Genomic DNA, 23330 nt, shown 5'->3' with positions numbered 1-23330 from the left:
CATATGACGTCTTTGATTTTGTGCGGGGATATCTGAATGATGCCTGCAGCTTTTTCAGCCGGCGATTCCCTACACCATAAGAGGGATCATAGCAGCTGTTCTGTTGCTTGATTGTTCTTATGGGAGGCGAGAGGGGACATCCCCCCCTCCCTCCGCCCTCCGGTGCTTCTACCGACTCATCGCTACGATCAAAGCCATAATCGTTTTTTTTTTGTTTTTTGTTTTTCAGGCTTCCCAGTCTAGAGGTGAGATGTGGGATCTTATTGACCCTACATCTAACTGTAAAGAGGACCTGTCATGCCATATTCCTATTACAATGGATGTTTACATTCCTTGTAATAAGAATAAAAGTGATCAAAAAATGTATTTTTGGGGAAAAAAGTGTCAAACTAAAATAAATAAAGTAAAATGAACAATAAATTATTATTATTATTTTTTTTAAGCACCCCTGTGCTCGAATGCAGAAACGAACGCATACCTAAGTCCCGCCTACATATGAAAATGGTGTTCAAAGCACACACGTGAGGTATTGCTGCAAACATTAGAGCGAGAGCAATAATTGTGGCCCTAGACCTCCTCTGTAACTGAAAACATGTAACCAGTAAAACCAATTAAATGTCGCCTATGGGGATTTTTAAGTAGCGAAGGTTGGCGCCATTCCACGAGTGTTCTATGTAATTTTCTAGCAAATAAATTATGATTTTTACATGTAGGAGTGAAATGTCAGAATTGGCCTGGGTGCTCCAAGAATGCCTGATGGTGCTCCCTGCATGTTGGGCCTCTGTATGTGGCCACACAGTGTAAAAGTCTTACACATGTGGTATCGCCATACTCGGGAGTAATAGCAGAATGTGTTTTGGGGTGTCATTTGTGGTATGCATATGCTGTGTGTGAGAAATAACCTGATAATATGACAATTTTGTGAAAAAAAAAAAGGAAAAAAGAATCTTGATATTTCAAAGAATTGTCGGAAGAAAAAAAAAACGTCAAAAAACGAACCATGTCTCTTACTAAATACCTTTGAATGTCTTCTTTCCAAAAAGGGGTCATTTGGGGGGTATTTGTACTTTTCTGGCATGTTAGGGTCTCAAGAAATGAGATGAGGCTGTCAGTACATCAGGTGTGATCAACTTTTAGATTTTGGCACCATAGCTTGTGGACTCTATAACTTTCACAAAGAGCAAATAATATACATCAATTTGTACTTATTTTTACCAAAGATATGTAGTAGTATAAATTTTGTCCAAAATTTATAAATTTTATAACAGAAACAAAGAAAAAATCTTTTTTTTTACAGAATTTTCGGTCCTTTTTCTTTTATAGCACGAAAAATAAAAAACCCAGCTGTGATTAAATACCACCAAAAGAAAGCTCTGTGTGAAAAAAAGGACAAAATGTCATATAGGTACAGTGTTGCATGACTGAGTAATTGTCATTCAAATTGTGAGAACACCAAAATCTGTAAATTGGTCTGGTTATTAAGGGGGTTTAAGTGCCCAGTGGTCAAGAGGTTAATAGAAATGTCATGTTAGTGTTGTTATAATGGGACAAATTGTAGAATAAAATATGCATATTTATTAAAAGTAAAAAAACAAATATGTTAATTTTGGTGAAGGAGTAGCAGCACAAAAAATCAATTAATCATATTAGTAGGAGTCACAGAGATAAGCTCATCGTGGTCCAACTTCTGCTTTTACTGTCCCCACACAGGTAAGGAGTGGAAAGTGCAAGTGAAACTGCACCAGAGAAATATCAGGTCACCTTCCCTGACAGATAGGGGGACTGTGCTGTGTGGCAGAGAAGTGTAAATCTTGTAAAGACTGGATTAAAAAATTTATTGGCTAGGAAATAGATCTCATGTTTATATTTAATTTTTGCATTTAGCAGTTTGGCCTGAGTTCAGCTTTGAGTTCTTTTGTTACTGCAATGGAACATGAAAATATTAAGTATTTTTTTTATAGCTAAATCATCTTTTATTTGCTATATGTCTGTTGGGTTTACAGAAGTTGTCACTGAAAAACTGCACACTGGTGATCAGTGAAAGTAAAAAAAAAAAAAAGAACTTTCCATTTTCGGTCACTGGGAAGAAGACTGTCCCCTTACATTGGTGCTCAGTGGAGACATGCTTTTTTGCACTAGTGGCAAGCAAGAGTTTAAATGCAAATTTATGGTGGTCTGTGGGAAGAAGAGCATTACCTTACATTGCTGGTCAGTGGAAATAAAAATTCACCCTTTTATTGCTATTCACCAGGCAGAAAATTGCCTCCTTACATTGTTGATAAGCAGGAAAAAAAAGGATGCCACCTTAGGGTGGTGGTCAGTGGAAATAGGAATACCCCCCTACATTGGTAGTCAATAAGTGAAATTGACCCTTTACACTGGTAGTCAGCATAAATTGGTTGGTGAAATGATGTAAATTGATTGGTGAGCAGCTGGAAGAATAATGAACACTTATATCAGTAATGGTTAAAAAGAAGAGTGTCACCTTACATTGGTGGTCAGTAGAAATAAGAATGCTCCCTTACATTGGTGGTCAGTATGAAGAAACATGCCCTGTTACATTAATGGTCAGCGGGAGTAAAAATGTAACTTTACATTGGTGGTTAGTGGGAGAAAAACTTCTCCCAAACATTGGTCATGAGAAGGAGTATACACACACACACACACACACATAATCTAACCCATATATTACAAAATACACATTGAATACATTACAAAGGATTTCTGGTTATCTTTAACCACTTCAATACCAGATACTTTCCCCTCTTCCTGCCCAAGCCAATTTTCAGCTTTCAGAGCTGTCGCTGTTTGAATGACAACTGCACGGTCATGCTACACTGTACCCAAACAATTTTTTTTAATTTTGTTCCCACAAATAGAGCTTTCTTTTGGTGGTATTTGATCACCTCTGGGTTTTACATTTTTTGCTAAACAAATAAAAAAATAATATTTTTTTCTTCCTTTCTGTTATAAAAATTTGTAAATAAGTACCTTTTCTCACTAATGGGGTGGCACCGATGAGGTGAAACTGATGATGGGCACTGATATGCAACACTGATGGGCACTGATAGGTGGCATTGAGAGGTGGCAATGATATGCAGCACTGGTGGGCACTCATAGGCTGCACTGATGGACACTCATAGGTTGAGGGGCTCCACGATGCTTGTTTAATTTGGAGGAAACTGTTTTGGTAAAATTTGGTTAAGGACCTGGACCCTGAAGATTTCATAGTGATCTGGCTGGGATGAAATCTCCAGTCCTAGGAACAGGTTTTGGGAATAGCCGGCACATTGATTGTGCAGGTGTACATGGATCTTTTTGTAGAGTCATAACCAGGGTGGGATAAAAATCTCCAGGTGTGTGTGGGTCTTTTTGTAGAGACAACACAAGGGTTCTGGGCTCCATCCTTGCACAGTGTCCATGTGGGTGCAAGGGAGCAGCCTGAAGTGTGTGTTTCTGCACAGTGCAGGTGTCAGTAGTGCAGCAGGGAGCTGCAAGAAAGAGTGCTAACAGAGGTACAGCATTTGTGCGTGAACAATGGGACATTGTGTTACATGGTCATTGGGATTGAGGGACAAGGCCTAAGCAGTGGTGTTGCTAAAGAGACACAGGAGCCTGAATCTTATGTTAATTTGTGTAGATAGTGGAAACCCCTGCGTAGGCAACTGTTCTTTTTGTTGGACATTCCCTTTCTTTTTAATAAAAGTGGGGCAACAGGCACTTAAGACGGCATAAGTGACGTGGACTGCGCTAGTGAGCGCTACACTGAGCTAAACACCCCCCCAACTTTAATATATATATATATATATACACACACACACACACACACACACACTTTATTGGGATGCGTGCCTTTACACGCACATGAACTTTAATGGAATCCCAGTCTTAGTCCGTAGGGTTCAATATTGAGCTGGCCCACCCTTTGCAGCTATAACAGCTTCAATCCTTCTGGGAAGGCTGTCAGCAAGGTTTAAAAGTGTGTCTATAGGAATGTTTGACCATTATTCCAGAAATGCATTTGTGAGGTCAGACATTAATGTTGGACGAGAAGGCCTTGTTCGCAGTCTCCTCTCTAATTCATCCCAAAGGTGTTCTATTGGCTCTGTGCAGGCCAGTCAAGTTCCTCCACCCCAATGGAGAAGGGAGTTTGGGGTGGGGCAACTTGACTGGCCTGCACAGAGCCCGGACCTCAACCCGGTAGACTCATCTGGGATGAATTAGAGTAGAGACTGTGAGCCTTTCTCATCCAAATCAGTAAAAGTAAAATATGAAAAATATTGCTCTACCCTGTGAAAAAGAAAAGAGCAACTACACACAAATGTGACAAAAATTCATACTAGACAATAGGTGAAAATGTAGTGCTGATATAATCAAACAGTAAAAATTTTAAATTCAACTGTGAAAAAATATATAAATAAGTCCCAACTGGATAAATGTGAGGACAATGAATAAGTTCCCAATAGGTCAGTCCAACCAAAAGGAAGTTCCACCCAAACTGGAAATGGGGTAACGGTTGAAATGGTATAATATCCGTGGAGCAATAATATCCAAGATCCAATGGACCTGGGTACCAGGTCAGACAGGCATAGATAGCATGATCGACAGGTCAGCAGAGACAGTCCAGGGGGTCCTCTGAAGCCAGGAAATCTCTCGGTGGAGTCACATTGGCAGATACAACACATGGACCATGGATGACCAGATGAAACCGTAAAGCAGGGAGATGGAACATGAATATGCAAAGAAGAAAAGCACTTCGGATGGTGCAGGTCAAAAACAATGTTTTTTTTTATTTCCATAAAAACCAATTTACAAATAAAAATTGTGATCACAAATAAAAGAAAGTGGCAATATGAGGAGCGGAGAAACCCTCCCTGCACGTTTCGTCCTAGAGGGACTTCAACTGGGGCATCTAACAGCTCCCCCATATTGCACATATATTTATACATTTCTAAAAATTATTACAACCTATTAGGGCACAATCAAGACAGGGAGATAACAATCTCATGGATAGGAGGAACACAGGTCACATGTCAATCCCTGTTCAATCCCCCTTAGTATGAACCAATCACCGCTCATGTGTAACTGGCCCCAAACTACCTATGGAGTAACCCAGAAGTGAACATAAGACAAACGACTCAAACAACGTGTGTAAAAAGCCCACAAAAGCGGACCGGAAATGCCACATGGTAGCCGCCAACAAATCACAGTTGGTCCGGTGAGCGCAAAGGGGCACAAAGCGCACAAACACCAATCGGGATGTAGACCGGTCAATAACACTGGACAGAAGTCAGCATCAGCCTCATAACGAGGTTTGGATGAACATACTTCTGCCGGAAATGACATAATGAAACACGTCAGCGTCATGGCGTAAACATTACTAAAAACAACGAACATGGACAAAACGGAAGTGAACCTCCTCTATAGACCGGTCATTAGTCACCTGACCAGGACAACACACAGCGCCCATCAATAGTAAGGATGACACATTGTGAGTCCCGATCACATGACAAACAAAACTCGGAAATGCAGCGGAATACCTTGCCATACAGCCAGCACCATGATGGTCACTGGCACAAAAGGGCAGACAGAAGAATAACCTAAAGCCCCGTACACACTATCAGTTTTTCTGCAGAGTTTTTCCTTCAGGTTTACCAAAACCATGTAGTAGAAGGGTCTGCCTGATTGCATACAAGTTGAAACTCCTAAGGTTTGACCTCATATTATATGGTTTTGGTAAATCTGAAGGAACAACTCAGCAGAAAAACTGATAGTGTGTATGGGGCTTAAGTGTGCCTAAAATGCCAATGCATAATATGTTAAATATGATGCAGACAAAATTAATAATACCCAAGAAAAACAATGATATATGAGAAAATATATATAAAAAAAAAATTTATTTTTAAAATAATGTTTATATATATATATATATATACACACACACACACACACATTGTTTTTTATATATATTGTTTTATTATAAAAGCTTTTATTTTGTTGATTGATATTTATTGATTTTATAAATGGCAGTGACATATATTTTTATTTCTGGATGTATTAGCCTATGAGTTGACTGAGTGACTTTGTCATTGCAACCCATCGGATGGATGCTGGCAAATAGATGGTTGTACACCTTCATTTTTTTTATTATATATATTTTTATTTTCTTGTTTTAATAAAAGATTTTCTGAACTTTATTACTACTATACCATGGGAGCCATCTTTTATCTCTTTTGAAGACTCCATTCGAGTATACCTTTATATATATTTAAACATCAAAAAATGAAAAAGAAGGGGGGACCCTTTGGTAAAGAAAAAGATCTTGGAGGTGTGCGGAGTAGAGATAGCATCTGCAGGAGCCGAGCAGGTCCAGCTGGAATAATTGGAATTACATGCCCATTACCCCTGCCGGGGTGCGAGGATCCGGTGAGAGGGGACTCTTGAGGGGGAGCACTGAAGTCACTGAAAATTTCTCCTAAGCACTAAAGTCACCTTCGTTCATGATCTCTGGATTTTGCTGGACTCTTTCCTGCACATTAATTTGATTTAAGAATATACGGACATTTTATTTATTTAAGCACACAGGTTACATATAGTCACAATTTTGTTGTTTATGTCATTAAGGAGTCACAGACACTCAAACTTCTAATTTTTATTATTATTAATATTATCATTATATTTATTCACTCAGATATTTTGACATAGGGGTGTGATTCAACTATGTGGGCATTTAGGAACTTGTTTGCCTAAATACTCCGTTGCCCTATTTTTATTGTATTTTTTATTTTTTTGGTTTTATTCACTTAGTGCATCTTCATATATATATATATATATATATATATATATATATATATATATATATATTCCCTTTTTTTTGTAACGTACCTATATTGTTTGGTAACAATTACATATATGCACAGGGTAAGCATAATCTATATGTGACACAGTTTCTATATGCAAGGTGCACAAATTGAGTATAATAGTATATATTGGTATATAGTCAGTATATATATACGTTTCACTAGACCATAATTCCTGAGGAAGAGACCAGGCAGGTTTTAAATAAGATCTCAAAATTAGAGTGTATTATTTCACTGAAAAAATAACTGAAAAAATATGCAGGCAATGCACACTTTAGTAGACTGTAGTCCGAGAGAGAGACCAGACAAGTTTTATTGTGAGTGTCAGGAACAAGGTGCTAGGCATCAGGCTAAAATACTTTGTCTGGCTAATGTGTGTGCACATAGGCTTAGGCGTGCACATTTCTATGAGCATGGACGATGGACTGCATATTTATCATTGCCCACACAAATCAGTGTGTGCATGTCCACTGCTGCCAAGTGGCACCTATTTCCATTTGCCTCTCGGGGATCAGGAAGGAATTTTTCCCCCTGCTACAGCAAATTGGATCATGCTCTGCCGGGATTTTTGGTTGAACTAGATGGATGCGTGTCTTTTTTTTAACCTGACTAACTACAGTATGTAACTATGAACCCTGGACAATCTCTTGTCTGTATGGTCTTTAGCCTTTGTTTCTATGACCCAGTTTCCTCTCTTACCTTGCTCTTGGATTACCTTACTTTCTACTGTTTGCTGTCTGCCTCCGTTACTGATTCCTTCTTGGACTACTGACCATGCTTCTTCCTAGTGACTCTGTACCTTGCTGCCCGGTTGTAGCAAGTTCTGAGCTTTCAGAAACATCTTTACACTGCAACCACAAATGTTGGCAATATAATCCACCAAGGACCACACATTTGGGTTTCAGCAATAGTAGGAGTAGCATATCCCATCTTGAACACTACTAATTCCTTCATTATTGACATGGCTCAGCTTTAAGATGCCCCTATGCTCTGCAACTGCCGAATCCACATTTCATCACTTCATTCCCTTTATGCCCTTCAGCAAGGTTGAAAGGCTTTTTTCTTTTTCTCCCCTGGGTGGGGGGAGGGGGGGAGAGGGTAGGAAAGGGTTGTTTAATTGGAAAGTAATTTGTAAGAAGAGGCTGTGAAAGAAGACCTCTGAATAAATTGTATAAAATGCTTTTACAAACTGTATGTATAAAGAGGGAAAAAAGAAAAGAAAGAATATATAAAAAAAAGCAAGGTTGAAAAGGCCAGTTGAACATTTTACAGCAGAGCTCTGACATTGAGTGGAATTGATACTGCTTCCTGTTATCAGTACCATCTTGGGCTCTCTGATGAATTAAAAGATAAACTAGCCTGAATTGAAGCACCCAGCTCACTGGAGAAATTTATCAAGATCTGCATTCAAACTGACCATTGTTTGAGAAAGTGAAGATATGAGTGAGTTGGGTCAGTTCTGTTCCACCTGGATGCTACCCAGAGCCCCTCCTTCAACAGCTACGTCCATTCCATTATGTTCTCCTGCTTCACCTGAAATTAGCGAACCTTTTCAAGTGACAACACTGAAGAAATTACAGTTTGCTACAATGTAAAGTAGTGAGTGTACAGCTTATAAATTTTTTTTTTAATTTGCTGTCCCCTCAAAATAACTCAACACACAGCCATTAATGTATAAACTATTGGCAACAAAAGTGAGTACACCCCTAAGTGGAAATGTCCAAATTGGGCCCAATTTGCCATTTTCCCTCCCCGGTGTCATTTGACTCATTAGTGTTACAAGATCTCAGGTGTGAATGGAGAGCAGATGTGTTAAATTTGGTGTGACTGCTCTCACTCTCTAATATTGGCCACTGGAAGTTCAACATGGCACCTCATGGCAAAAAACTCTGAGAATCTGAAAAAAATAAGTGTTGGTCTACATAAGGATAGCCAAGGCTATAAGAATATTGCCAAGACCCTGAAACTGAGCTGCAGCACGGTGACCAAGACCATACAGCAGTTTAACAGGACAGGTTCCACTCAGAACAGGCCTTGCCATGGTCGACCAAAGAAGTTGAGTTCACATGCTCAGCGCCATATCCAGAGCTTGTCTTTGGGAAATAGACTTATAAGTGCTGCCAGCATTGCTGCAGAGGTTGAAGGGGTGGGGGGTCAGCCTGTCAGTGCTCAGACCATACGCTGCACACTGCATCAAATTGGTCTGCATGGCTGTCATCCCAAAAGCCTCTTCTAAAGACGATGCACATGAAAGCCTGCAGTTTGCTGAAGACAAGCAGACTAAAGGACGCAGATTACTGGAACCATGTCCTGTGGTTTGATGAGACCAATGTAAACTTATTTAGTTCAGATGGTGTTAAGCCTGTGTGGCAGCAACCAGGTGAGGAGTACAAAGACAAGTGTGTCTTGCCTACAGTCAATCATGGTGGTGGTTGTGTCATGGTCTGGGGCTGCATGAGTGCTGCTGGCAATGGGGAGCTACAGTTCATTGAGGGAACCATGAATGCCAACAATGTACTGTGACATACTGAATCAAAGCATGATCCCCTCTCTTCACACCTCCAAGCTGACCACTGCCTTGCTGAAGAAGCTGAGGGTAAAGGTGATGGACTGGCCAAGCATGCCTCCAGACCTAAACCCTATTGAGCATTTGTGGGGCACGGTCTCTAACATCCACTAGCTCTGTGATGTCACCATGGAGGAGTGGAAGAGAACTCCAGTGGCAACCTGTGAAGCTCTGCTGAACTCCATGCCCAAGAGGGTTAAGGCAGTGCTTGAAAATAATGGTGGCCTCACAAAATATTGACACTTTGGGCCCAATTTAGACATTTTCACTTAGAGGTGTACTCACTTTTGTTGCCAGCGGTTTAGACATGGCTGTTTGTTGAGTTATTTTGAAGGGACAACAAATTTACACTGTTATACAAGCTGCACACTCACTACTTTGCATTGTAGCAAAGTGTAATTTCTTCAGTGTTGTCATATAAAAAGGTAGAAAATATTTATAAAATGTGAGGGGTGTATTCACTTTTGTGAGATAATGTAGCTGCGTGAGTCTATCAGATAACTTTGGGGAGACAAGTTTACAAGATGCAAGGACATCTTCCCAGTCCTCATCCTACAGCTCCCCCACGTCCATCTTCCACTTTTAAGTTGAAGGGTCAACTCAGCTGCTGTGGGTTGCAGAAGGCAACTGTAAAATGCAGATATTAACTTTTAGGGATCAGTGCCCTGGGAGATCTGAAAATGGAGCTGTATCAGGGATAGAGTACCTGAACTGTCCATGAACTGGGTACGCAGTGTGTGGCAAAGCTGGAGGAATTGGAAGAATATAATTTTAGGCAAACTGAATGACGACTTGAGATCCTGAAATGACCTAACTCCACTACTATCAAATACTTGAAAGAGAAATACAACCCCACGGGCAATCCACAGTTCCGTATCAGGGATGGTAAGTAGTTCTGGGAGATTAGGGTTGTCCCATAGTGCTGTGTGGGCATGAGTGCTGGGAGCTTTTAGTTTACTTAACGTGATGTCCCATAACCCGCTGACCCCCCAAATATATTAGTTCTTGAGTATCTCTAAGTAAAATTTTAAAGGGGTGTATTGTTAGACCAGGGGCTTCTGCGCACACTAAGGCTAGATAACAGGCTTTGTTGTCCTCATCAAGATAAAAGAAATGGGAGAGCTGGGCAGCTATGTAGTAGGAGTGGAGATCGGAAGGAGAAGAACCTGTAGGGTTTTTATTGGCCCGCCAGAGTTTGTTTAGAGTGTCCCCAGATGAAAGAATTGAGGATAGAGTCCATTGATTTGAATATGCGAAGTGGTAAATAAAGGGGATAGTGACAAAATATGTAAAGAAGCCATCTAAGTAAAGAACCATCTTTGCCAGATTAATATGCCCCATATCCCCTAGGGGGAGTCGAGACCAGTTTTGAGTTTTCAATTTGAGCATTGTGTATAGGGGTTCCACATTAACTCACTAACTGACCTGAACACCCAGATATTTGATTTGACTTGCGCGTAGTAATGGTATATTGGCTTTGTGGGCAGTGGGGGGTCCAATGTCTAATGGGAGAATCTGAGATTTATAAAAGAACTGCCCGCATCCTCCAGATACAGCATCATGTCATCAGCGTACAAGCTGATTGTCTCTATCAGAGTTCCTGCTCGCAAACCTATAATGTCCTAGTGTGCTCTATTGGCTACCGCCAATGGTTCCACGACTAGGGCATAGAGAAACAGGGATAGCAGGCAGCCCTGCCGTGTGCCTCTACTTAGGGAGAAGGGATCAGAGATCTTACTGTTAACATGGATCCTAGCAATGGGAGATTGATATAGCAATTGTACCCATATGATAAATTTTGGGCCAAACCCATAGCTACGCAGTCATTCCTAAAAGTATTCTCACTCAACTGAATCGAATGCCTTACCAGCATTCAAACGTGCTATATTATGCAGCAGTGTAAGTAGTTGAAATTGTACAGTTTTAGAGACTATAAACATCACCCCGCGAGAGTGGGAGGTGAAGGGGGGCTGAAAAACCTTGCCTATCCATGGCTTCCTAAAGGGCAACCTGTGACTGACCCATGAGTTAAGTCTCCAGCAGAACCACAACATCAGAGATTTGAGATGGGAGAGGAGTGCATTTAGCCTTGCCCTCAGGCCCCTAACGTTTCATGTGAGAAATTTCAAGGGGGCCATGATAAAAGTTGGGGTACAGGTGAGTGCATGTGGACCCTCAGGGGCTGAGTCATAACATAATACATAAAGCAGTGCATTAGTAGGCTGTCTAAGGTTAACGATTGAAATCTGGGTCCATGTTTTGCATATCCATGAGAAACCCAGTGAACAAACTTTACACAGTAGAGCAAAAGAAAAGGCAATAGAGCTATCCTCGGAGCATTAGGAGTATACCTTAGTACCATCCTAAGAGCATTGTCTTGTATGTACATATAAACCATCAACCAAAACAACAAATAAACAAGAAAAAAAATAAGACGAAATGTGAACACTGGACCAGTGGCAGTTAACACAGCAATACAAGCTGGGCATTTACAGAAACTTGCAGGCTGGCCAGGGAAACCAATCTTGAACTGTGAGAAGGTACCATAGAGGAACACATAGTACCATCACAAAGTAGAAAAGAGATTGATTGCTAGGCCCTAGGGTGGCAATCAGGACACCCACAATAGAAAAGGTGCCACATCCTGATAAGGATTTGAAGGATAGAAAAAAGAAATGGACTTTAAAGGAATATATAAAAAATTATAACAAATTTTAATAGTTCACAATTATTGTATACACATATTGAATAATATCAATTAGACAATACAAAGAAAAGAGGACCCATTGATCAACCCCAAAGATGAATGTCGCAAATACACTTCCTGTGGGGTATTTGTAAGCAAGTCAAGGAAGCCTCCACTAGGGTATGGCATGCATTGATGGGGTGTTCATAGGTCCCGAAGATTTAAAAACACTGTGCTCAACATGTTTCGCGATTTTCAAAATATCGCTTCTTCAGGAGCTTCTGTATTTAGAATTTACAATTATACATGCAATATACATGCAGTAATCATGCATGAAGTATCAATGCGTAATCATATATGCATGCAGTGTGAACTCACCACACTTAATGTTCAACAAAATCTCGAACTTGCCTTGCCGACAGAATGCCACTGCTGCCCCACCAAAGAAGCCCCTCCTGATGGATAAGAGGAGACAACCCCAGGGGCCCACCAAAGCCCCCTAAGGGGACCAGCGTATCAGGAATTCAGGTTGTGGGGGTACATCAGGTAACTAAAAATATATATAAGGTATGCTTATTAGACTGGACTGTGTTGTAACAATCTGCTGTTGCCAGCCAATGCCAAAAGGTGGAGATAGGGGGTGGGGGTGATGAACTTAGCAAAGGGAAGTCCATAGAAGAAGTATCAGTAGGTAGATTAAACTTAGTTGCATCGAGCGGTGCAAGCTAAAGAGAGTCAAGGAAGTCGCTGGATTAGTAGGCAACGAAGGCATGTAGCAATGCTTGATGTAAAAGCACGAAGATATACACTTCAAGATGGTGCAGGTCTTGCAGTATCTCGCCTCTCCAACTACTTGAGAATAGCCTCAGGTTCCTCAAAAAAGTGGCTTGGCTTCTGTGAATTGGGTGTGACAACACTGTACCTCTGCTGTGACGTCTGGGTATATTGCTACCTTAAAGAGGCAGTCCACCCGAAAAAAAATATTAAAAGCCAGCAGCTACAAATACTGCAGCTGCTGACTTTTAACCACTTCCCAACCGGCGCACGCCGATGTACGTCGGCAGAATGGCACGGGTAGGCATATTGGCGTACAGGTACGTCCATTTCTATATGCCACCCTGCCATCATGTGTGCGCCTCCGGCGGCATGCTCGTGTGCCGGTCAGGACCCTCGTGAGTCCGGTCGCGGGTCCCGCGGAGTCTATCACCGCAGGGATACCCGCGATTGCCTCACGGGGCAGCTGAATGAGGAGATGCTGTTGTAAACAGCATCTCCCTGTTCTGCCTAGCAACAAGTGACACTGATCTCTGCTCCATGGTTGAGCAATTGCTTGGCTCTTGGCTGCTGCCGGCGCCATTCTCGGTGAGGGAATCAGGAAGTGAAGCATTGCAGCTTCACTTCCCAGTTCACTACTGCGCATTCGCGAGCCGCGCGGCGCAATGGGAATAGTCCGTGCTGTCTCTGGGGCCTGTGTGTGTCCCAGCAGACTGTGTGGTGGGACAGGAAGAGGTATAAACTCCCATGGGAGTCTATGCCCGGAAGTGGGTGCAAATACCTGTCTTGCAGTGGCGGAGGCTGTTCTCCATGTCATCCTGCTTCTGTATAAATGAATGTAGCTGGTGTTGGAGCTATTCTGTCAAGACCTGTAATGGATGAATCTTGTCCTCCACATGGTTAATCCTCCTCTCTGATTCTGTCACCCATTTCCGCAGTTTGTGAAAGTCTTGGCAGATAAGAGAGATATCTACCTTTTACTGCCTCGATTTTGGATGTTAGAGCGGCTGTATCACTGGTGGCTTTTCTCGGTCTTCCTTCTCAGCTCCATGCTCCTCATGTCAGAACTTGTCCGGCTTTACAGCGGCTCCTGACATTTGCTTTGGGGGATTGCGGGGCGATGTTGTAGAGGTGTATTTCCGCAGTCAGGTGGGAAAGTTAACAGGCATTGGAACCCCAGGATTCTTGTATGCAGGATAGATGAAGAGATCTCAGTCAAAGTTCCCTCCGCCATGCTGCTCCAGACCACGCCCCTCAACACTGGGACTTTTGCATCTTCTACTCCCTCTGTGTAGATGCTAAAAATTATTTCTGCCTGTACTGTGGAGGGGTCAGCCACAATGCAAACACCTAACAAGACCAAAAAGTCTTGTTCATCTCTACATGACACTCCTGTGACCACAGCAAGGTCAGCTCATATTGCTCTTCCTGTCTCCCTACAGCTTCCAGGAGGGCCACTTTAGATCCAGACTGTAACTGATTCTGGTACCTGCAGCTGCTTTATTGGTTCCACCTTTACACCGCAACACTATATCCCATGGAATGAGGATCACAAAGACTTTCTTTCCAATTACCCGATGGGTTGGTATCAAGTCAGGACTGGTTACAAATGAGAACAATTCTTTGTCTGCCACTGTCCAGAATCCCAAGTAACATAATTTCTGATCAAGTGGTCCAGTTCACCTCAAGATTCTGAAAGACACTATGTGGTGTTTTGGGTGTCAAATTTTCTCATCAGTATACCATCCACCAGCGCTCAGTATTTACAACTTGACATTTTTGCTCTTTCCTCACCTTTGCAGTCCCTGTCTTAACATCCAGGGGTGCATGGACAGTACTGTGCAAGAGGCCACCCTTGTCATCTTAGACTCTGCATATTGGTATGCGATGAAGCTATAAAGAAAATTATCTAAAAAATTTGATAGTGCTGCTGCAATCTGACAAATAATACATAAATTCAATAATATGCAATAAATACATGTGCTGAATATATATACAATCCAATAGTAAATGTTTAAAAAGTTGATTGAAACAAAAAATCCTCTTATACAAACAATGTACATTTTTTACTTGAGAAGCAACTTTTTTTTTCTCGCAGTGTAATTTATAATCTATATAAGATTTTTTGTTTCAATCTCCTTTTTTATACATTTTCTATTGGATTGTATATTTATTATTTGTCAGATTGCAGCAGCGCTATCACATATTTTAAATATTCATTCATTGTTGTTTTGTGATAAAATCCTGGTGATAGCAGAAGCTAGATTTACTGCACATGGTTTATGTCACACAGTTTCTGCATTTATTGGTATTTTTGTATTCACACACCACTAGTTGGCAGCGCACAACTACCATATATACACAATAAAAAAATAACAGTGCATTATTTCATAGACAACAGACATAATTATAGTACACACTGGAGGCCCAGTGTGCAAGCAGTTTTATTAGGCCATAACTTAAAAGGGAGAGATTAGGTAGGTCTTATCGTGAAATAATAGTTTGACTGTAGAATTATATCCAACACATTAGTAGGCAGAAGGTTTAGGGCTCATGTACACACACACACTAGGTTGTCTGCCAGCAATGGGAAAATGTACAACTTGTTTTGCATCCAGCGGTCAAAACATTCCTATCCTGTACACAATTCTTTCACATTCAAGAGAGTGAAGGTTGAGGGAGGTTGAAGCTCCCCTAACCGCAGCAGCTTCTAAGCAGCTCTTGTAAAAACCTATGCGTACATGGACACAAACTTTTATGAAGTTGAGTTTAGGAGGTTTGGCTAAAAACTCAAGTTTAGAAGCTGTAGTGTATATGAGCCCTTAGAGGGGAAGACCAGGTAGATTTTATCTTAAATTAAAATCTAGAGTGTATTGTTTCTGAGGCAACAGACAGAAATACTGTAAAAGGCAATTTTTTGTGGCTATGAGCTGAAAATTTGTCTGGTACAATTAATTATCTTTGCAAGTTAGTTATAAAGAAAAGGCCTTATTTCATTTTTGTAAAAAAAAAAAAGTGAATGAGCAAAACAAATAAAAAATGTAAATAAAGATTTTAAATAATAATGAAAAAAATTGAAATAATAAAAAATGGCAAACAAATAATAACTAATGGTGATTGGACTTAACCAAGGTTTTTAAAACTTTCAATAAAAACATGTTTTGTTTATTTATTTATTTTTAATTGGTTAGGTTGCTTTAACCACTTGACCTCTGGAAGATTTACCCTCCTTGATGACCAATTTTTTTAAAAAAATTTTTGGCACCACGTTATTTTTTCCACAAATAGAGCGTTCTTTTGCCATTATTCACCACTGTTTTTTTTGTTTTTTTCGCTATAAACAAAAAAGACAACATTTTTTGAAAAAACACACAATATTTTAACTTTCTGCTAAAAAACATCCAATAAAAATGTTTAAAAAAAAATCAAACTTCTTCATAAATTTAGGGCAATATGTATTAGGCTAAATATTTTGGTAGAAAAATCCCAATAAATGTATATTTATTGGTTTGCATGAAAGTTATAGTAAATCGGAAAACTGGAAATCGTATTTATTTTTTATACAGCGTTCAGTGACTTATAAGAGGACTGCAATTGTGCGACAGGCAATCTGACACTTTGTGGGAACCAGTGCCATTAATACAGTGATCACTCCTAAAAATATACACTGTCACTGTACTATGACAGTGACTGGGAAGGGCTAAAACATCTAGGGCAGGCATGTCCAAAGTCCGGCCCGCGGGCCAATCGCGGCCCGCGGTCCGGTTTTGAACGGCCCGCCTGGTGTGCTGCGGGATCAGGGCTGTCAAATGAGCCGATCCCCGTCACTGTGAGAAGCTCCGTCGGCTTCAAAAGTGAAAGTAAAGTGCAGAGGAGTGTGCTGTGCTCTCTGCTTCCCCCTACAGTGCAGTACCCGGCTGAATAAGGAAATGGAATGGAAAGGTACTGTACTACAAGCTAGATTCGTTTTAAAAAGGCTTTATTTATGTGTATGTGTGTGTGTGTGCATGTGTGTCTGTATGTATGTATGTATGTGTGTGCATGTGTGTCTGTATGTGTGCATGTGTGTCTGTATGTATATGTGTGCATGTCTGTCTGTATGTATGTGCATGTGTGTCTGTATGTATATGTGTGCATGTCTGTCTGTATGTATGTGCATGTGTGTCTGTATGTATGTGCATGTGTGTCTGTATGTGTATGTGTGCATGTGTGTCTGTATGTGTGTGTGTGCATGTGTGTCTGTATGTGTGTGTGTGTGTGTGTGCATGTCTGTCTGTATGTGTGTGTGTGCATGTCTGTATGTATGTATGTGTGTGCATGTCTGTCTGTATGCATGTGTGTGCATGTGTGTCTGTATGTATGTATGTGTGCATGTGTGTATGTGTGTGTGTGTGTGCATGTGTGTCTGTATGTATGTGTGTGTGTGCATGTGTGTCTGTATGTATGTGTGTCTGTATGTATGTGTGTCTGTGCATGTGTGTGCATGTCTGTATGTATGTGTGTGCATGTGTGTCTATATGTGTGTGTGTGTGCATGTCTGTCTGTATGTATGTGTGTGTGTGTGTATGTGTGTCTGTATGTGCATGTGTGTCTGTGTCTGTGCATGTATGATTGCATGTGTGTGTGTGTCCATGTATGTCTGTATGTATGCGTATGTGCATGTGTGTCTGTATGTATGTGTGTGTATGTCTGTCTGTATGTGTGTGCATGTATGTGTGTCTGTATGTGTGTGCAGCATGTGTGTCTGTATGTATCTGTGTGCATGTATGTGTGTGTGTGTGTGTGTATGTATGTCTGTATGTGCGTGTATGTATGTGCGTGTATGTATGTATGTATGTGCCTGTATGTATGTATGTATGTATGTGTGTGCATGTGTCTGTATGTATGTAAGTATATGCATGTGTCTGTATGTGTATGCATGTGTCTGTATGTGTGTATGTCTGTGTGTATGTGTATGCATGTGTGTTACTTTTAATCCAGACCCCCCCCCCCATTCTTGTACCATCAGAACTGCTTTTGTGGTGCTTGTGTGTGTGATAGCAGCCAGGATTGCTGCTCCTCTGAAAAGCAATCCATATACAGATCGCTTTTCAGAGGCATTTGAAAGGTGGTAAAGAGGCATTATGTTGCCTCCTCACCACCTGTTTTAAGCCCGTAAATGTAGCATCACTATACCGCAACTGTGCAGTCTACACAGTTGCGGGGTAGTTGCAGTGCAGGCCCATTCACCCTGAGCATACCTCCAGCTGCAGCCACAGCATGTGTACACCCCCAGCTGCTCCCTCTGCAGCTAGAGGGGGAGAAGTTGGGGGTGGTAAAAACAGCTTAACCATGTAGTTTTACTGCCCCTCCAATAAGCCCTTGGTTCACATCTGCATGGCTGCATGCTGTGAGTAGGGCAGCCCATGCATTTCAATGGGCTTCCATACCCACAAAAATGCAGGGAAAGAAGTCCCAGAGCTTTTTTTTTTTTTTTTATTGCGCTGCACCAAAAGCACCCCATTTTTCCAATGTGTGGGGTACCATTAAGACTTAACGGTACCCCTAAAGAACAGAGCATTCGTCTGTGTGTCGGGCAAACGAGCGCAACAAAGGCACGAGAATTTTTGTTGGGCCAGGTATGAGTGCTCGAATGACCGAATTTTAATGGTTCAAAGAATGTCAGGCAAAATGGTCGGCCCTCACACATGTTCACTTCATCGAATCTGGCCCTCTTTGAAAAAAGTTTGGACACCCCTGATCTAGGGCAATCAAAGGGTTAAATGTGTGCCTAAACCAGTATTTATGTGTGTACTGTGAGGTGCTTTCACTAAGGGAAGTGCTGGTTTTTGTTTCCCTGCTTTGCAAAATCCGACACATTCCGCTGACAGGACAGAGATCTGTATTGTTTACATTGACATAGTAATACAATAGTAAAGTTACATTGTATTTCTGCATTATATTTCTGATTAATGATTACAAACACAACATACCGCCTCACTTTACAGATGTAAGTCCAGAGACACAATTTATATATATATATATATATATATATATATATATATATATATATATATATATATATATATATATATATATAAAGATATTGTTTGAAAATTGTATGTTTGTATTGTACTCCACCAATTTATAGACACTGCACATTTTCCTTATAGCGTGTGGACATAGATCATTGATTGTGATTTGGTGGGGAAGCAATAATATATATATATATATATATATATATATATATATATATATATATATATACATACATATACATATACATAAATATATATATATATATATATATATATATATATATATATATATATATATATATATATATATACATACATACATATATACATACACACACACACATATACACACCTAGAGTTGGGCTTTTATATGAGATACTATGCTTTATGGATTTTTAAAGAGTGTGAACAGTAAATACATTTTTTAACAGTAACAAGTACCTGTTCCCATGGTTGTCTGAAACATTCATATGATGAAAAATATGAGCATTCAAATGCCACTAAAACCAGAGCTTTGTCAGGTTTGGATACAATGGAAAATGATTAGCAAACTAAGCCCTTACACATGGCCAGAGATTCCGACAACCAAATCTGTCGGATTTTGTCCGACGGATCTTGTCCGAAACTGTTGCATACACACGGTCAGACAAAGTTGTCGGAAAATCCGATCTTTCAGAACGTGATGACGTAATTTCGTTACGATGGGACTACGTTCAGGCTAGTAGCCAATAGGTTTGATGTAAGAATTTGATCTGAGCATGCGTGGTACTTTGTCCGATTGGAATTCTCTACACATGATCAGAGTATGTCCGATCGGAGCAGTTTGTCGAAAAATATTTCCAGCAAGTTGGAAAATTTGTTCCGACAGATATTCCAACGGAAACAGTCCGATGCAGACCACACACAGTCGGAATATCCGACAAACCGCTCCGATCGGACACATTCTGACGGAATCTCCGACCGTGTGTACAAGGGCTAATAGTGTGTGAATCCACTGAAGTGTGAATCAAGCATTTTGGGGACTTTCCTGGGACAGAAGGTGAATTATCCATATTAGAACGCAGATGACAAAAAAAAACCTCACAGATGACAAAAAATAACTTGCATGGGTTCTAACCATTTCTTACTCTCTCTAAACTTATAAAATATATAGCTTGTCCATAAATATTTACCTGTCCCTGCTAATTTTCTAAGCCAATTCTGGGACCTTAAAGAAGAACTAAAATATTTATAATCCCTTTTTTTTGTTAAAGTCACTACACAGTAGTACAAATATGCTGCCAATTTGCCTTTCAAAAATTCCACACAATTCTACATCATTTATCTTGTTAATATATACTATACCTACAATTTAAGGCTTTAGGATTAATGCCCCATACACACGATAGGACTTTCCGATGGAAATTGTGTGATAGGACCTTGTTGTCGGACATTTCGACCGTGTGTGGTCTCCATCACATATTTTCCATAGGAATTTCCGTCACACAAAATTTGAGATCTAGTTCTCAAATTTTCCGACAACAAAATCCGTTGTCGGAAATGTGTGTACACAATTCCGACGCACAAAGTGCTACGCATGCTCAGAATCAAGCAGAAGAGCAGCACTGGCTATTGAACTTCATTTTTCTCGGCTTGTCGTACGTGTTGTACTGCCTTCTTGACGTTCAGAATTTCCGACCAACTTTGTGCAACCGTGTGTATGCAAGACAAGTTTGAGTTAACATCCATCGGAAAAAATCCCATGGATTTTGTTGTCAGAAAATCCTATCCTGTGTATAGAGCATGAGACTTTTTTTTGCCCTCCAATGAGTTTAAAGTTTTTTTTTTTATAAATATGCTCACCTTTCCCTCTCTGCTAGATGATAAAGTCTGTAAAATTTCTCCCCTTTTCTCACCAGTTGACTGGTTAATGCAAATGATTTGGCATCTGGTACATTTGCCTGAAACCTAAGGAGAACAGAAACATGTAAGAACATTACCTTATAAGGTCTTTTTTTTATTTTACCCTTTCAAACATATTGATTAAATAAGCATCTCAAAATTTCAGAGATCATTTACAGAATTTGCAAACTATCCTTTCTCCATTATCCTTGCTTGTCCATTGTCCAACACCTGTGATTTCAATACAGCTATTATTGCTTCACCATTGTGAATTAAAGAAAAGCTACTGGGTGGGTTAGAATGTATGCCTACACCACCCATAGTTTCCCATTGTGATATATGATGTACTATAAGTCATGGCATATGAAGGTGGCGAGAAGGAACAATGAATGTCTACATGTTCAAGGTGACTAAGATTTTGCATTAGTTAGATTATATTTCAGTGTTTGACTGCCATCAAATGGTTAAATCCAGCATTTCAGACAAATACTGAAAGCCTTATATTCAAGAAACCTTCCTCTTTTGTGTACACATTTCCTGATTTTATTAAAGCAAAATGTTCAGTATGGCATGAATTTTACTATGACATTGTAGTAAATGTTGGTTTCTTGGTTTGAGAGTTAGCCCAGCAAGTTGTGTTCCCCCTCTTCCTGTACAAATTGTTATTTCCTTCTCCATGCTCTATCACTATCCCTAACTTTCTCCTCAGTCTATTGCCACTTGTCATCTTCAAACAAAACAGTCACCTCATTCTGCCTATTTTATATGAGTCCAGCCTGTTGTTAACATGGAAGTGCGTCACAAAGCAGACTGGGCTCATAGTATCACAGGACTGAGAGGTGCTCACATATTACATGATCAGCACTAAGTCCAGGTAGAATTACCATGACAGTAAGCAAGGGACCATTGAAAACCCTACAGGAGTTTTAATCCATACTCACTAAATCCAAAACATATTGAATAAACATTTCTCTAGACATACAAGTTGCTTTTCTTACCTCTCGAAAAACACAAAATTGTTGTGAGAAGGATACCTACTTGCTCTACTCAAATGTATAACCTATTCTTATTCATAAACATACCTTTATCAGAGAACTTATGACTATTACAGCAGAAGATATCTTATGACTCCTCTGTCAGAAGAGACTAGGAACCAAAAAATTCTCTTTTTGGCCAGAGTATACAGCCTTATTTACAGTCTTTTTATTATCATATGCAAGGATCTGTGGACTAGACTTGCTATATCTTCCTTTGGACAGTTTGATGAGACAACAACTCTAGTTCCAACTATGTTAGCAAAACAAGTGATTGCAAAGGCTTGGAAGAAAACAGCAGTCCTTTTTCATGAGGTCATGACAAGACTAAATGTAACCATGGTAAATGAAAAACTGACAAGCATCTTGAGAGACACCCATAATATATTTTTGTAGGTATGGAAACCCTGGATTATTTCTGCCCATCCTAAACTGTAAACCAGTTTAACAAACTTATAGATCCTGGTCTATTGTGACCTGGGGAGGGGACAGGCAACTCTTGATTCCTCTTCCCATACCCTTCTGTTCACCCTCACCCCCAATAACTCCTGCACTTGTTATCCCACTCACTTTCTCCTCTCCCATTTTTTTGCCCCTCCCTTTTTTCAACATCTTTTCTCCTCTCCTTATCTTACTCTCCTATTTAACCAAAATAGCACTTTCCGCTCCACCACCAAACCATTCTAATCATCCTGTCTTAAAACTAATCAGTTCTGACATCACTCCAATATTGCTCATCTGGTGGTTTCTGCTGCTGCCCATTTATATGAAAATAATTTCTTTGAAATTGGATGTACTGGGCTTTAACCATCTCAAGTCTGTAGCTAGCTTTAGATATACTGGTTCTAGATATATTTGAAGAGACAAAGGAGGCTATTTTAGGACCAGAATAAAAAATGGCAATCATAGTGCCATTAGTATAATAAAAGGATATTGTGTGTGTAGAGCACCTGGTAAGCGGTTTCCCAAGTCAACATATTGATAGAACATTTATCTAACATGGACCTTATGGTCTACCAGTCCTCCCAAGTTTTTGTAGTGGTCAAATTAAACTCACATTTTTATTGCATACTCATGGAGGGCTGTGAAGGTGTCAGGAACCATGAAACAGAGACAGAAAATTCTGTAAAAAATCACGCCTTTTAGTAAATTGGTAAAAATGGTACAACTAGTAAAGGTAATCAAAACATAGCCAGGGTTCGGTAGCAAAATTGGGTAGTCAGAACAAGCCAGGAAATCAGGAAGCCAGAGATCAGCATAGTCAGAGGCAGCAGACAGGATCAGGAACAAGAAGGGACGTCAGCCAGGCAAGTCTTCAACAGGAACACAGCAGAGAGTCTCTAGATATGTTGACCAAGGTAAAGGCAATTGATGAAATTAACCAGGCAGTTTAACTAGCCAGAAGGTGCTGGCTGTGGGCTTGACTGACGAGCAGGAGATGATCAACAGGTGAGTCACTGTGGAACGTTGAGTAGTGGCAATTAACCAACAGTTTAGTAACCTGAGCACAGG

At 40.3% G+C, this 23330-nt stretch overlaps 1 protein-coding gene across 1 annotated transcript in view; it reads right to left on the bottom strand.

The window, feature by feature from the left end:
- The window catches only part of MOCOS (molybdenum cofactor sulfurase), a 752911-nt gene that overhangs the window by 18411 nt on the left and 711170 nt on the right, over positions 1-23330 (bottom strand). Inside the window, exon 14 of the mRNA XM_077491912.1 lies at positions 20746-20850. Coding sequence (XP_077348038.1) covers positions 20746-20850 — 105 coding nt within the window. The remainder of the gene's footprint in view (positions 1-20745; positions 20851-23330) is intronic.

This window comes from Lithobates pipiens, unplaced genomic scaffold (assembly GCF_037356315.1).
Source record: "Lithobates pipiens isolate NorthernLeopardFrog02 unplaced genomic scaffold, aLitPip1_a1.2 Scaffold_19, whole genome shotgun sequence".
NCBI lineage: Eukaryota > Metazoa > Chordata > Amphibia > Anura > Ranidae > Lithobates > Lithobates pipiens.
Note: the sequence above shows the minus strand (reverse complement) of the source record. Positions and strands in the feature narration are given on the sequence as shown.